General features: G+C 39.7%; 1 protein-coding gene across 1 annotated transcript in view; it reads right to left on the bottom strand.

The window, feature by feature from the left end:
- LOC133327995 (uncharacterized) overlaps window positions 1–14975 on the bottom strand; it is a 30708-nt gene that overhangs the window by 1644 nt on the left and 14089 nt on the right. Inside the window, exons 3-8 of the mRNA XM_061536545.1 lie at window positions 4274–4453; window positions 4032–4201; window positions 3288–3967; window positions 2725–3164; window positions 2296–2623; window positions 2118–2219 (exon numbers count right to left, since the gene is read on the bottom strand). Of these exons, the coding sequence (XP_061392529.1) occupies window positions 2118–2219; window positions 2296–2623; window positions 2725–3164; window positions 3288–3967; window positions 4032–4201; window positions 4274–4453 (1900 nt within the window). The remainder of the gene's footprint in view (window positions 1–2117; window positions 2220–2295; window positions 2624–2724; window positions 3165–3287; window positions 3968–4031; window positions 4202–4273; window positions 4454–14975) is intronic.

Genomic DNA, 14975 nt, shown 5'->3' with positions numbered 1-14975 from the left:
TGGTAACCCGTCGGCACTTGCTGCCTTATTATTCTTTAGCCGATAGATTGCTATTCTGACCTCATCTTGGCTAGGTGGTATAGACTTATTGGTTCTGGGGTATCTTCTTCACTGTTACTATTTGATACCATAACCTTTGAGAAATTATCCTTCCAGATCCTCAACACGCTATCTGTATCTGTCACCAGGTTTCCATCTTCATCTGTACAGAAGGATGTGTTTGTTTACTCGTTGGTAAAATTTCCGGACTTTGTTCTGACTTTGTACATCGCGATTTGGTCCCGCTCACGTTTTTTGTTCTTTTTCTGAAAATACATTTCGTCTCTATCTTTTTCTCCCCATATTTCTCTCATACCGAAAGAGGGATGGGACATTTTGTACACGTGGTAATTCCAAATAGTGGTAGATTTTTTGATCCACCCAGAACTAGGAATGTCAAACTACAGCCTCTTTGAATGGAAAATCAGACCATGAAAATACCCCTATGGGTATGGAGTCGTGACGTGTATATGTCAAAACATATGTGGAAATCTTTTTGTAAACATGTTTTACACCCTTCAAGAAATGCGAAAAATCCAGCTTAAATATTTAACCAACAATTTTACCTATTTTTGTTGGCCGGTGGGTCCCATCTTCCAACTTTAAGCCGAACAGACAGACTCCAATTTAACTGAAACGGATGTGGTCCAAAGAAACATGGGGTCTAAAACCAATATTATTTCTATGAGACGCATTTTTAACGTATCAAAGTGTCCAAGTCCTACTTCCCCAAGGCAAGATATCGTGTCTCAAGCCTTAATAAGGTAATCAGCAGACTCCTTAATTTCACAGTTGATTACCCCCTCTGACCCCTTTATACAGGATAATCACATTAAATTGTTGCCGTTCATGATTCAGACGACGGTCGAGTAGCGACTTATGACTCTCACCGATTCTTCCATTAGGATCAATCTTGGCCACTACCAAAACAGCCTTTGTAGCTGACCCTGAAGGTTCCTATGCAGGCTTGCCAATAGATTCGTCTTCTCAAAGACCTTCCCCCTTTCACTCTTAGCACCACTGGAACACACACTCGAGACTCCATTACCCCCATTGGCATCAGTTTGTTGTCTAAATATGATGGCCAACCAACAGCTTCCACCTTGGTGATCGTTTTCACGACAGAGGGGTTTACGATCCGAAACGACCAGAATGTTACTCGGCCAACGTTTGTCACTTCAGCTTATTGTATAAAAGCAATAGGGCTGCTACAACAACAATAACCTTGGAAGATGATATGCATCTAGTAAGAAAATCGTTGACCTTTTCTTACTAGAAGGTAAGTCACTGATGACAGTGGCATTCATGCATTCTCCTCCTCGTATGGTCCCATATGTCAGCTGGAAAGCAATATTGGTTTTGGTGGAAACCATCAAAAGTCGATGGAAAGGATTTGTAATCTAAATCTAAAACCCAGGTTCCCAACAACCTTGGAAGATGATATGCATCAAGCGAAAATCGTTGACCCTTTCTTACCAGAGGGGCAAATCGCTGATGACAGTGGCATTCGTTAATTCTCCTCTTCTCGTCCCATATGTCAACTAGTAAGCAATATTGGCTTTGGTGGAAACCATCAAAAGTCGATGGCAAGGATTTAAAAACTAAATCTAAAACCCAGTTTCGAATGCAGACGGTACCCTGCCTACAAATATACACTGATAAGCACGAGGTCACATAAAACACCAGCATTAGGTAGTCAACCTAGAGGGTTGAAGACACCAAACATGTCGCCTTATTAGAGCAGGAGATCATTGATCATTTTCTCCTCGAGACCCTTCCTTTAGATACGCGGGCTGTCCGGTTATATTATTCGTATTTTCCCAATAAATACACTGTTCTTTCCACTATCCGCATCAATTGGACCCCACCGAAAGGATATATTAATATCATTTTAATTGTAGCTCATGACGATTAAAATTGTGAGATGTATTCTTTCAATTGAATTTTCCCGATTTTTCTGAGCCATTATATTCCCCAGAGCCTATTACAAACCCCTTAAGGATATTTTAATGCTATCCTTTTCAATTCCCCATTTCTTAATATTGATTTCTTTTTCATAATCGAAAATGTTTACTCACCTGTTGATACATAACAAACAATAGCAGCACAATTATTTTCATAATTCCAACGTCTTCTTATTGATATCGTGTAATCACTAATTGAGCAACCAGTCTCTTCATCTGCAAAAAAGAAAATAAATAAAATAGACCCCATGAACATTATTAATCCCAATGAAAGTAATCTATTACTACTTACACTCAAAACGATCATTGTGTGTATGTGCCCACACTTGCCATTCCACCAATGCTTCACGTGGTAATGCTGGCACCACAATATAATCCATTATGGCATTTGTTGTACGGCGTTCCCATTGGCGTCGGGCCTCGGCAATAAAGGCTGGATGTGTTACAAAGCATATGCCATGGACGACATCACGTAGCTGGCCCTGGGCATTCATTGCCTTGGCAATACGTGAGATATGGCGTAGAGCTAACTTACATTGAGGGCGTATGCCACCTTCAATGATTGTCATACTGCCAGGTACTAAAGCAATTTGACCAGATATATAGGTAATCTCACCAATCTGTAAACAGAAAAAGAAAAACAAAACCAAATGAAAGAAAGAACACAGAAATGGGGGGTGTAAGTAAAACCAATAGAACAAAATTCCATTGCCATTGTTACCTTGGTGGATTGACTGTATGGTCCAATGTTGGCTGGCGCCCAATGTGATATACTTTGTACATGCATTGTATTCCGTTTACAGAGCGAGGACTCATTTGAACTACTGCTACAACTGCTGTTCATAACATCAGCGGACTCCGCCGTCTCGGATTCTTGTATGGAAATGGTGGCACGACGACGTTGTGGCGATTTAAAAGCTATGGCCTCAATAATAACATGACACTCTTCTGGCAATGGACATTCCACACAGACGCGTGTTGGTGGATTTTGGAAATTTACAGCCTGGCCGTAAATACGATTCAAGATTTTATATTCACTAATGGAACGCACATAGAGAGTTATATAACAATAATTAGTCATTTCATAATTGTGTTCGATGGCCAAGGAACGTAGGGAGTTAATGGCAATTTGCATGCCCTCTTCTAGGGTGGGAGCACAGCCTGGAAGAAAAAGGAAAACTGGGATCAATAAAAAGCAAATATAAAACAAGTATGAAGAAAAATGAGTTCCTCTGAGTAGGTACTCATTCTCCTTGGTAGGTTTTTCCTAAAGCTGAAACCTACCCTGTATACCAGCAACCCACATCCAGCCTTTATTATTTATCGATACCATTGGTCGATTATTCAATGGACGGAATTCTCTTTCATATTTCAATGGACTCGGTGGTTGTGTTCCCAACAACCCACCACCACCGCCAGCCAATGATGACATCCCGCTACCAGCATTACCACCCGCCAAACCGCCTGTAGTCGTTAACGCCATTGACGATATGGCCAATGACAAACTACCACAAACTGCTGCTGTGCTACTGCCCAACGGACGTGGCGGGCCAAAACTACCGGCCTGCAATGAGGCAGCACACAGAGCAGCCGACGAGGAGAGCAACGAAGATGGTGTCTGTTCATCAACGCTTGCGCTCTTCGTCACAATCGGTATGGGTGATGATGAGGTGGCCAAATGTCGACCAAATGAATTGCTGCGCGATATCAATTCATTCTGGCTGAGAGATTCACGCATGCGTGTCTCCTTTTCGATGAGTTCCAATTCAGTTTCACTGAGATCGGGATCACTGAGGTCACTGTATGTCGATTCATTGAGGTCACTTATATAGTCCAGAGATTTTTTCACAAATACATCACAGCTCTGTTGCGGTTCTTTGGGTTGTAGCGATAATTTGGTGAAATTTATATAGCCCACAGGGCAGATCGGATCGGCTGAGCTAATAACAGTTTGAACATCTTCCCTGTGAAGAAAACAGAAATAAAAAATCAGTAAAGAGTTAAAGCTACGAATAAACAACAACTTACACCACAATACGTTGCTTGAATAGCGGGCAGTCTAGGGTGAATGTTTCATATTCACCACCCTCACCGCATACATTCAAACCGTATTTATCACGCATTTTTAATAAATGTGGTTGTATCTCTCTTAGAGATTTCCCTAAATGACGATCAGGAACTAAACCTAATGTTGCTACCTATAAAAAATTACGAAAAGTGTTTGGATTAGATATATCGTATGTTTTGGCATATATTTGCGGAATACCCACCTTTATTAATATGGCATGTACTTGACAATCAATCATTTCCTGTAGCAGTTCAGTCTGATCTCTCCTCCATAGATAGGCTAGTGATACCAAATTTAAGCGACTGCAAACATTTTCCACACGAACCCGCTGATAATCGGAGAGTATGGCACCAACGGCAACAGCTTCGGCTTGTACTTCTTCCTGCAAAGGAGAACAACAAGTTATTAGTCGATTTGAAAGTATAATTTTAGGTTAAAAAGTTAGCCGAATAAAAACCATTTCACAAGATTTTTAAGATATCAAGGGGCGTTTTTCCAGGGATAGAAGAACCTATCGAATATCTCCTAGAGCCCCAAGTTCTTCTAAGATGCTACAGGACTTTCTACAGAGAGAATATATGATGTGGTCTAAACAATAGTCTCATATGGTACCTCCAGAAGCCCATCGAAGCTTCTGGAGGTACCATCTAAGTTGCTTGTGACCTTCAGTTGAACTATTGTGGCCTATATCTTAGGAAGTATGGACTTCTTCGTTAATGTAAATCGTTCTTCGGAACTTATATAACTTTCTGAAGTTTTTATAATTTTCTTGAGGACTTCTATAGGTAAAACACTTTTTGGAAATATTTTCAAACTTCTGGAGGATTACTGGTCGGAATATCTTATATACATAGAAGACCTTCAAAAAAATGTTCATGAGGATTTCTATAGAAACACTACTTTTTGGTGGACTCCTATGGAAGTCTTTTGGTAAGGTAATATGTTTAGAGGTTTTCTAGAGGTGTATTTTCTGGATGTTGTCTGTTCTTAGAAGATGTTGCGGACATTTATTCATGTCAGAATGAGGGTCTGCTATACGAACTATAACTTCAGAAGGCTTTCTAGATCGTTGTGGTTCTTAGGGGAATATCTGGAGAGTTTTTACCCCTTAAAAAAGGTTTTGTGTAACTGTGATCTTGCCTATCAATAGGAGAACTTCTGTATGTATCCTGTTCTTAAATTATTTTCTTGGAGATCTTGAGACTGATGTAACTGTGAGATGGCATTTTGGGGCTTCAGAACTCTAACGTAAGCCTCAAAATAAAGTATTGATGTATTTTAAAGGTCTCAGTGTATAGGTATTTGGTCCTATTGGCGTCTTACAAAAGAAAATTGGGATTTTTTTAAACCACGCTCTATTGTCTATTAAAAAAACAAGATATTTTAAAAAATTAAAGCCAGTCTTGGTTACATGAAAATATATTTAAAAAAAATCTGTTCCTCTTTTGGCTAGTGGAAAAAAATGTTTTAAAAAATTAACGCCTAGAAAAAATCCCATCAAAGGCAGATCAGTGGATACAGCCTTACATGAGGTGGTTGGTTGCATCGAGAAGAATATGGAGTCCTCTGGCTACACTTTGACATTCCTCGACATTGAGGGAGCTTTCAACAATGTGAAGCTGGAAGCCATACATTCTGCTCTCGTAAGCACAGGTATCCCCTCACTTCTAACGGAATGGATTGATAGAATGCTGGAAATCAGAATTATCAACTCATCCTTAGGAGAGAGTTCCGTGAGGAAATCTGTCAACAGAGGCACACCACAGGGAGGAGTACTATCTCCCCTTTTGTGGCTTCTGGTGATAAATGAGATACTTCTGAAATTCAATCATCTCAGGATAAGGGTTGTAGCCTATGCCGATGATGTAGTCCTGCTGGTTGGGGGGTAAGTTTCTAATGACAATTGCAGACATCCTGGAGGGTACCCTTTCAACCCCGTCTAGCTGGGCTTACGACAAGTGTAAACCCCACTAAGGCAGAATTGGCGCTCTTCACTAGGAAACGTAAGATTCCTAGTTTCCGACTGCCATCACTGGGAGGAGTGACTCTAACCCTTTCTGAAGAAGCAAAATACCTTGGCACCATCCTTCTTGAGGAACGCTCTAAGAAAGGACTGCTGGCACTCTACTCATGTAAGAACTTCGTAGGTAAGAGCTGGGGATTAAGACCGAGATAATACACTGGCTGTATATGACGATCGTCCTACCCATTCTTACTTATGGTTGCCTTGTTTTGTGGCAGGGGGTCAACAAAAAGATGCTGCTGACAAAATTAAGTTTAGTACAGGCTTCAATTCTGATCACCGGAGCGTAATGAAGTACACCGCAGGCAGCCTTGAACGCAATTCTGAATCTCCAACCATTGGACATTCTGATTAAATTCCAGGCGGCCAGGTGTGCCCTGAGGCTTAGGGAAACGGATGCCTTGAAATCGCTCAACTATGGTCATGCTGGCATCCTAAACATAACGCCAGGTTGTAGGGACTAGTGGCTCATTACCTCTGCCAGGCCTGTCATTCTTTACAGTAGGGAATTAGAAACATATAACTCATATAAACGTAACAATCTTTGTAGCGTTTTTCAAGCAAAAATCCTTGCAATCAAGAAAGCGGCCGAGATAGTAAAATCACTTACTGCCGACGACATGACGGGACCGGTGACTATATATGTCGATATTCAGGCGGCCCTTAATGCGGTGAAGTCGCGTACTATAAACTGAAAAGCAATTCATGATTGCAAGTCCGCTCTGAATGATATACTGCAGATAGTTAGTTTATGTTGCGTTCCAGGACATAGTGACATTGAAGGGAATGAGATAGCCGACGAGCTTCCTCGAGGGGACTCACAGTCATTCAATCTTCCGATTGAGAGATCTGTGGAACTAGTTCCTTTTTTAAAAAAAGAACGAGAAAGATCAATCCGCTACGTGAACTAGATCGCCCAACTCTAGTAGGCTGCTTAAAAAACATTTTTAAAAAATACAATCCTCTGTTGGCCATTTGAAAAAAAATATTTAAAAAATCCACGCCTCTGTTGGCTGCTTAAAAACATATTTTTCAAAAATCAAAACAAAAAAATTAAATAATCTACACTCCTGTTGGATACTTAAAAATAATTTTAATAGATATTTTTAAAAAATCCTCGCACCTTTTGGTTATTTAAAAACTATTTTTAAAAAATTCACGCCCCTATGGGCTACTTAAAAAATTTAACAAATCTACGCCTCTTTTGGCTACTGAAAAAATATTAAAAAATAGGTTTTCAATATAAATTTATTTTTTTTATATTAAAAAATATTTTTTTTTGCGTATCATAGTTTCGCTTGAATAACAACAGTGATAATATCTGTGTTGTCTTTTTTTCTGCGGCGCTGTTTTTTTAGTTGTTTTCATTTTCAATTTAATTGGTCAAATATTTATTTAAGCATTTAATAATATTTACTATGAAATTCATCATCATTGGCGTGCTTTTTTTCTGGTTTGGTTGGCATGTGGGGGACGGACTATTTGCGACTACGGACGACGGCATGCTTTATTTGCAATCAAATGTTAATTAAACTAAAGTCTCCCTCCTTTTTCTTTGTGAACAATAAAATGGGGCCGGAGGGATTACTTCATTTGTTATCTTTTGGGCCAATAAATAATATTTTTCAAAGATTTTTTTATAAATAATAAAAAAATAATTTGGTTAAATAATGTTAATAATGAATGTGGTTTTGGGTGTTAACGAGAAAAGTCAGCACTATTTGCCATGGGCTTTTTTCGGCGTATGGCGGCATGACTTTTTAACCTTATCGCAGGTTGAGCTTTGCAGAAATTATATTTGTTTTCACAAATTGGTTAAATTGTTTGCATTTATTTTGTATGCCAAATTATTAATATTATTGTTATTGTCCAAAAGACCCCATCCCTTTCCCTTTTCACTTAATTTGTGTTAACATGATTTTGCAATATAATTCACTATTACTTTCAACGTTTTGTTGCTGTTGTTTCCACACAAATGGAAAAAAATTGTAAATGTGAAAATGATGTACTAAAAATATATTATTATTATAATAATTCTTCCTCTTATCACATATATGTGTGAAAACAAATAAACAAACAACAGCATATAATAAATATGCACTTGCCCATCGATGGCAGATGACAAACATGGACAAGTCAATAAAATACGATTATACCCGGAACAAATAATAATGGATTAACACCAGGGGTAATAATAAAAATAAGACACATTTGAAATTCATTTTCCCGGGACCCTATATAAATCATTTCCACTGGGATTAATTTCACCATCCCGATTTTTAAGTATCTCTTTTCACGTTTATTCTGATCCCTGTTTAATGGATCAATGTAAAATAATTTCCTAATATGGAAAATTTATTTGTATTTCCATCGGAAAATTCCTCTAGAATTTCCAACGCTACAATGCCTTGAAAATGGGTCAAAATGAAATAAATATTTGTTTTATTTAATACCATAAGAGAACATTGACTACACACAGACATTGTTTGTTTATTTATGTTTGTAATTTTCCACAAAAAGTAAAAGTTTGCGGAGCTGCGGAGGATTATCAACATTGACAAAAGAAGTAATTAAACTTTTTTTTTTTTTTTTTTGGCAAATGTCAACATTGTTTAAGGGATTAAAAAAATTCATTTCAAAAACGCTTACAATGAAAATGCAAAAAAGAAGGCAATTAGAAACGGCTAAAAGTTCGAATGGGCAGAATTTTTTATGGGATCTTCAAAATAATAGTTCGTGAGTATATAAACCTATATTTAAAATACCTATAATGGGCCTAAACCGTTATAAGGAGGCCTTTGACAACTTGAAATGATAAATATAGTGAACATGTGTCTAGCTTAAAAGAGGTCGGGAGATATACAAAATGCCTTTATTGAACTATTTCTACCAGGAAATTTATTATCCCCTTACAAAGAAATGGCAGATTAAGGCCACCACGATTGCAAAACGCGCCAAGGACCTCCAAAATAAGTAAATAGTGGCTGGATTTGTATATGGGGCCATGATGGAACATGCACCTACAATTTCAGAAAGAAAATACACTGAGAAATTCTAAATTTCTATTTTTAAAAATCCATGCCTCTGTTGGCCACTTGAAAAAATATTTTTAAAACTTAAAAAAAATATTTTTGAAAAATCCACATCATTGCTGGTGTTGGAAATTTAAAACATCATCACTGCTGCAACCGCTCGCTATATACCTGAACTAAGACCAAACTTCCCAGCAGAGCCAGCGGGATTAGCGAATGAGTGTGATGAGCTTCGTCGTACTAACCCTACTAACCCCAGAGTCGGAGAACTGACGTTGGAGGTGAACAGGTTAGTCGACAATCATAAGCGGAAAAAGTTGCTAGAACATCTGAAGTGTTGCAACATCAGTGCCGGAGTGAGTAAATTGTGGGCAACGGTTAAGTCGCCCTCGAACCCTGGAAAGAAGAATGATCGGTCTCATTCATCGGCGTTGAGGTGACAGATCCGATGTTATTTCAACCGGCAGTTTATAGAGCACCCCGAGAGTGACCGGGCGAAGAGAAGAGTATTGCGTCGTATACGCTCTCCACAATTTACGTTGGAGGATGTTGCAAGTGCCATCAGAAACGCGAAATCATCCAAGGCGCTTGGTCCATATGGAATCTCCATGGTGATGTTGAAGCAGCTTGATGGGCCAGGAGTTGAATACCTTACTAAAGTCCTCAACTTGTCGATAGCCACCCTAGCTATTGAAGCCATACAGGCCGATCTCACTTTTGTCGCCAGTAGCTAAGACACTTGAGGCTTTACTACTCCCTAACATTCGTGAATGGTACTCAGTTGCTGATCATCTACATGGGTTCCGGAAGCAGCATAGCACAACAACAGATTTGCACGCAATTTCCACACACATAGCGGAAGGACTCAACCAGAACAGGCCGTGTAACAGGACAGTCATGGTGGCGCTGGACCTATCAAAGGCATTTGATACTGTCAGTCACGCCAAGCTGTTCGAGGACGTCGAGAGAACAACCCTCCAGCCAAACGTTGAATCATGATCTATATGTGTGGATTCCAGTCGTACGTGGAATTCAGAGACAGGAAGTCGAAGGCCCGTAGAGTTAAACAGGGAGTTCCCCAAGGAGAGGTGATATCTCCGGAAATGTTAACCTCTACCTCTATGGAATTCCACGCCCACCGGACGGCATTAAATTGGTAACATATGCGGGTGATTGTACGATTATGGCGTCAGGACCAGAAATTTATGACATTTGCGATAGGCTGAACCAATATCTCGTGGATATCGCAGACTTTTTCCGGTCGAGGAATATGGAAATATCCGCCACTAAGTCAACGGCCACACAGTTTACCACATGGACAGCGGAGATGCGGTTACCTTTGAATGTTCAGGTCGAGGGGTCCACAATTCCGACCACTAATTACCCCAAGGTTCTAGGGGTCACATTCGACAGTCTCTACAAGTCGTCCGCGCATGTCACAGCTATTTGTGATCAAGTCAGGAGCAGAAACAAGGTTCTCAAGTCGCTAGCGCCGGCAGCACTTGGGGAGCTAACAAGGAAACCTTGTTAACGACTTATACAGCAATAGGACGGTCTGTGGTAAACTATGTGGCGCCAGTGTGGTCCGCTAACGTCAGTGCAACGCAGTGGAAAAGTCTTCAATCCTGCCAGAATGCCGCCCTGAGGACTGCAACAGGGTGTCTCCTCATGACCCCAATAGACCACTTACATGAGGAGACGAAGATCCTCATGTAAAAAAAATGCTAGGTTTAATATATCTGGAGGTGTGGCCTATTTCATATTCACACGGATGTAGTTGAGGAAGCAATTCAAGAATATCATGTGAGATAATCCGCCTATGATAGCTGCAGAAGAGCAGCAGCTACCTCGACAAACCAGAGTGGTCTTGGCACAACGGCCTCAACTCATATTGGACACGAATTGATGGAGATGTCGACAATATCTGCCCGGCATGTGGTAACGGACCACATGACACACTATATCTATTCAACTGCCCAGTCAAAACCACTCACCTGACCCCATCTTCTCTTTGGACTCAATCGATACAGGTCGCAGCCTTCCTGAACTTGGAGTTACCTCCTCTCTATAAGTCTTTGCTCCTCCGCAGTTAACAAACATCACTTTTTTATGAAATTTTCCCTGAAATTTTTTATTAAATTTTCTCTGAAAAATTTTTCATAGGTCTATATTAGGCGTGGATTTTTTAAAAATATTTTCTCATAAGTCTATATATAAAGTGTGGATTTCTTTAAAATATGTTTTCATAGGTCTATGTAAGGCATGAAACGTGATTTTTTTCATAGATTTTCCCTGATGTGCCTATGAAAACCTTTTCCTTTATACTAATTTTCTCAGAACAATAATTGATTTCGTTACTTGGGGTTTGGAACGAAAATCTTCATAGTACATCTGCATAACATTTTCGATGCAACACATGGTTTAATCTTATGGACCGGCACAGGGTATAATCTAACTCATGCGCTTCAGAGAAGGTCTTGACTCATCTCTACGTCCACATTTATTTCTTGTTCCACATTAAATTGGATTTCGAGCTTTCAGGTTCACATTTACATCTTCTTAATTACATTACATCGTTTCATTATCAACAACTTTCCTTAGCCCATTAATTCACTTCGTCGCAATTAATATTCCAGGTATAACAACAATTTACGGCCATTAAAGTTTGGTGTTCAAACTCCACTTGTATTTAGTATTCATATTCAGTAGTATCCCCTCGTCGCTCGTAAAAACGCCTACTTTAGTTTGTTTTCAGTTACTTGTTTGGACTTACAAGAATTTAGCACTTCATCGCTGTGGCCTTAACATGGCGTCTAAGTCTAAGCAAACAGGCTGGCTGTCTGTCTAATGTGGCAAAGCGCTCTGCAAGAAGGCCATCGAAATTAGTCATTTGTAGTAACATTTTTTTATTTCGTTCAACTTTCAATGCCGTCCTGCTTTTGGCAAACAGCACTTAGACTATAAATTCTATTACAAACATAGCCAGAGGCCAGAGAAAGGATTTGTAGGTAGATTGTAAAAATCCTACAGTCACAGCCATATAAGTGAAATGGATGATTTTTAAAAAAAAATATTTCAAGGGTCTATAAAAAGCGTGGATTTTTTAAAAAACATTTTGTTGATAGGTCTATATAAGGAGTGAAGTATGGCGTGGATTTTTTAAAAATATTTTTTCATAGATCCATGTATGGCGTGGATTTTTAAAACATATTTTTTTCAAAGGCCTATATCAATCATGGATTTTTTAAAAATATTTTTTCATAGGTCTATATAGGTTAGGTTAGGGATGTACGGTTGTTATTAACAACCGTCCACTCGGAAACTATGTCCATTGTGAAAGAAATAAAAAGAAAAGAGGGAGTGGGAGAGCAAGAGAAAATATAGCGAGAGAAGAAGATCGAGAAAAGGTTATTTTTGCCATGTCAAATTTTTGACAAAGCCTAGGATCTGGTTTGGGTCTATTTTAGAGAAGAAGGCTAGATTATCAATTTCATATCTTCCAAACTGTTTATGTCTTCTGCTAATCAGCGATGGACATTTACAGAGGATATGTTCAATTGTTTCTAGTTATTTTTCGTCCTCAGATAGACGACAGTAATCCTCTCCACTGACGTTCTCTTGCAAGAGAATTCAGGCCAGATAGATTTTGAGATTCTGCAAGCAGGTTCTCTCAACCATCTGTTACAGACTACATCGCAGTATAACGAGCGGATTCTGCCAATGAAATAGCCAGTGGGAGGTTTCAGAGATCTCTCAATCGGAAGATTGGACGACTGTGAGCCTCCTCGAGCAAGTTCGTCGGCTATCTCATTCCCTTCAATGTCGCTATGTCCTGGAACCCTAAATGAACTAACTATCTGTCGTATATCATTCAGTCACCGGTCCCGTAAAGTCGGCAGTACGTGATTTTACCATCTCGACCGCTTTCGTGATTGCAAGAATTTCTGCTTGGGAAACGCTACAAAAATTGTTAAGTTTATATGAGTTATGTTCCGAATTCCCTACAAGAAACGTCTGCACCAGTGCCTCCATCCTCCATCTCTGCCAGGTCTGTCATTCATTACAGACGGGTCAAGTCTGTAAAGAATGACAGACCTGGCAGATGTAAGATGCCACTAGTCCAGGATTTCCTACTAGGAAACTCTACTTTAATGTCATTAAAGTCTCTGTGAGAGGGAACATAGTCACTAATATGACTATTCCCCCTCAAGAGGTCACAACCTGGCGTTATGTTTAGGATACTAGCATGACCATAGTTCAGCGATTTCAAGGCATCCGTTTCCCGGAGCCTCAGGGCACACCTGGCCGCCTGGAATTTAATCAAAATATCCAGTGGTTGGAGATTCAGGATTGCATTCAAGGCTGCCTGTGGTGTACTTCTTAACGCTCCGGTAATAAGAATTGAAGCCTATCGCTGTACTAAACTTAATTTTGTCAGGAGCATCCCGCCACCAAACAAGGCAACCATAAGTAAGAATGGGTAGGACGATCGTCACATCCAACCAGTGTATTATCTCGGTTCTTAATCCCCAGCTCTTACCTATGGAGTTCTTGCATGAGAAGAGTGCCAGCAGTCCTTTCTTAGAGCGTTCCTCAACATTCCTATTCCACGTTAGTTTGCGGTCAAGGATGGTGCCAAGGTATTTTGCTTTTTCAGAAAGGGTTAGAGTCACTCCTCCCAGTGATGGCAGTCGGAAACTAGGAATCCTACAAGACCTTTGGCGTATGCCCAGTTAGACAGGGTTGAAAGGGCGCCATCGAGGATGTCTGCAAATGCCATTAGAAACTTACCCCCAAACAGCAGGACTACATTATCAGCATAGGCTACAACCTTTATCCTGAGATGATTGAATTTCAGAAGTATCTCATTTATCACCTGAAGCCACAGAAGGGGAGATAGTACTCCTCCCCGTGGTGTGCCTCTGTTGACAAATTTCCTCACGGAACTCTCTCCTAAAGATGTGTTGATAATTCTGCTTTCCAGTATTCTATCAATCCATTCCGTATGGAGTGAGGGGGTACCTGTGCTTACGAGAGCAGAATGGATGACTTCCAGCTTCACATTGTTGAAAGCTACCTCAATGTCGAACAATGCTGCCAAAGTGTAGCCAGAGGACTCCATATTCTTCTCGATGCATCCAACCACCACATGTAAGGCTGTATCCACTGATCTGCCTTTGATGTATGCATGCTGGGAGTTGCTAAGTTTACTTTTATCCATAGTGTTCTTAATTTCCGAGTCTAGTAACCTTTCTAAAGTCTTGAGTAGGTCTATATAAGGACTGGATTTTTTAAATATTTTTTCAATGGTCTATATAAAGCGTGGATTTTTTTGAAATATTTTTATAGGTCTATGTTAGGCCAGCTCTTCTCTAGCCTTTTTTAATATTCCAATTATCTCATGCCGACTGTATGTCTATATTATTAACACAATTCGCGGCTTTATCCACATGAGATTTGGCAATTAGATAATTTTCATTTTGTGTATTTGGCAAATATTTGACCATTTTTACGCCATTGGTGGTGGTGGCTGGTACGTGGGTAAGAAGGGTAGACGATGAAAAATGTTCAATTACTGGGTTAAAGGTCAAGGTAAGATATAATTAACATGATAATTGCGATATTTAAGGTGTAATGAGTGTGGAAAATGGTTTTGAGTTTATGTAGGGGTTAAATAGTGAGGTTATATTATCGTTTTTGTATTATAACGAAGAGGTTTCACTTGCAATCGGCAGCGATTTCTTAGATTCCAGTTTAATGAAGAGCCTAGAAATGGCGCAGTACAGAACAGGCGCAGTGTTCGCTTTGGCGGATGTACTCAAGAAGTACAAAGCCGATATTATTGCCTT

This window comes from Musca vetustissima, unplaced genomic scaffold (genome assembly GCF_032173495.1).
Source record: "Musca vetustissima isolate MV318-11 ecotype Yass unplaced genomic scaffold, APGP_CSIRO_Mvet_v1 utg20399, whole genome shotgun sequence".
NCBI lineage: Eukaryota > Metazoa > Arthropoda > Insecta > Diptera > Muscidae > Musca > Musca vetustissima.
This window is presented reverse-complemented; position numbering and strand designations above follow the sequence as displayed.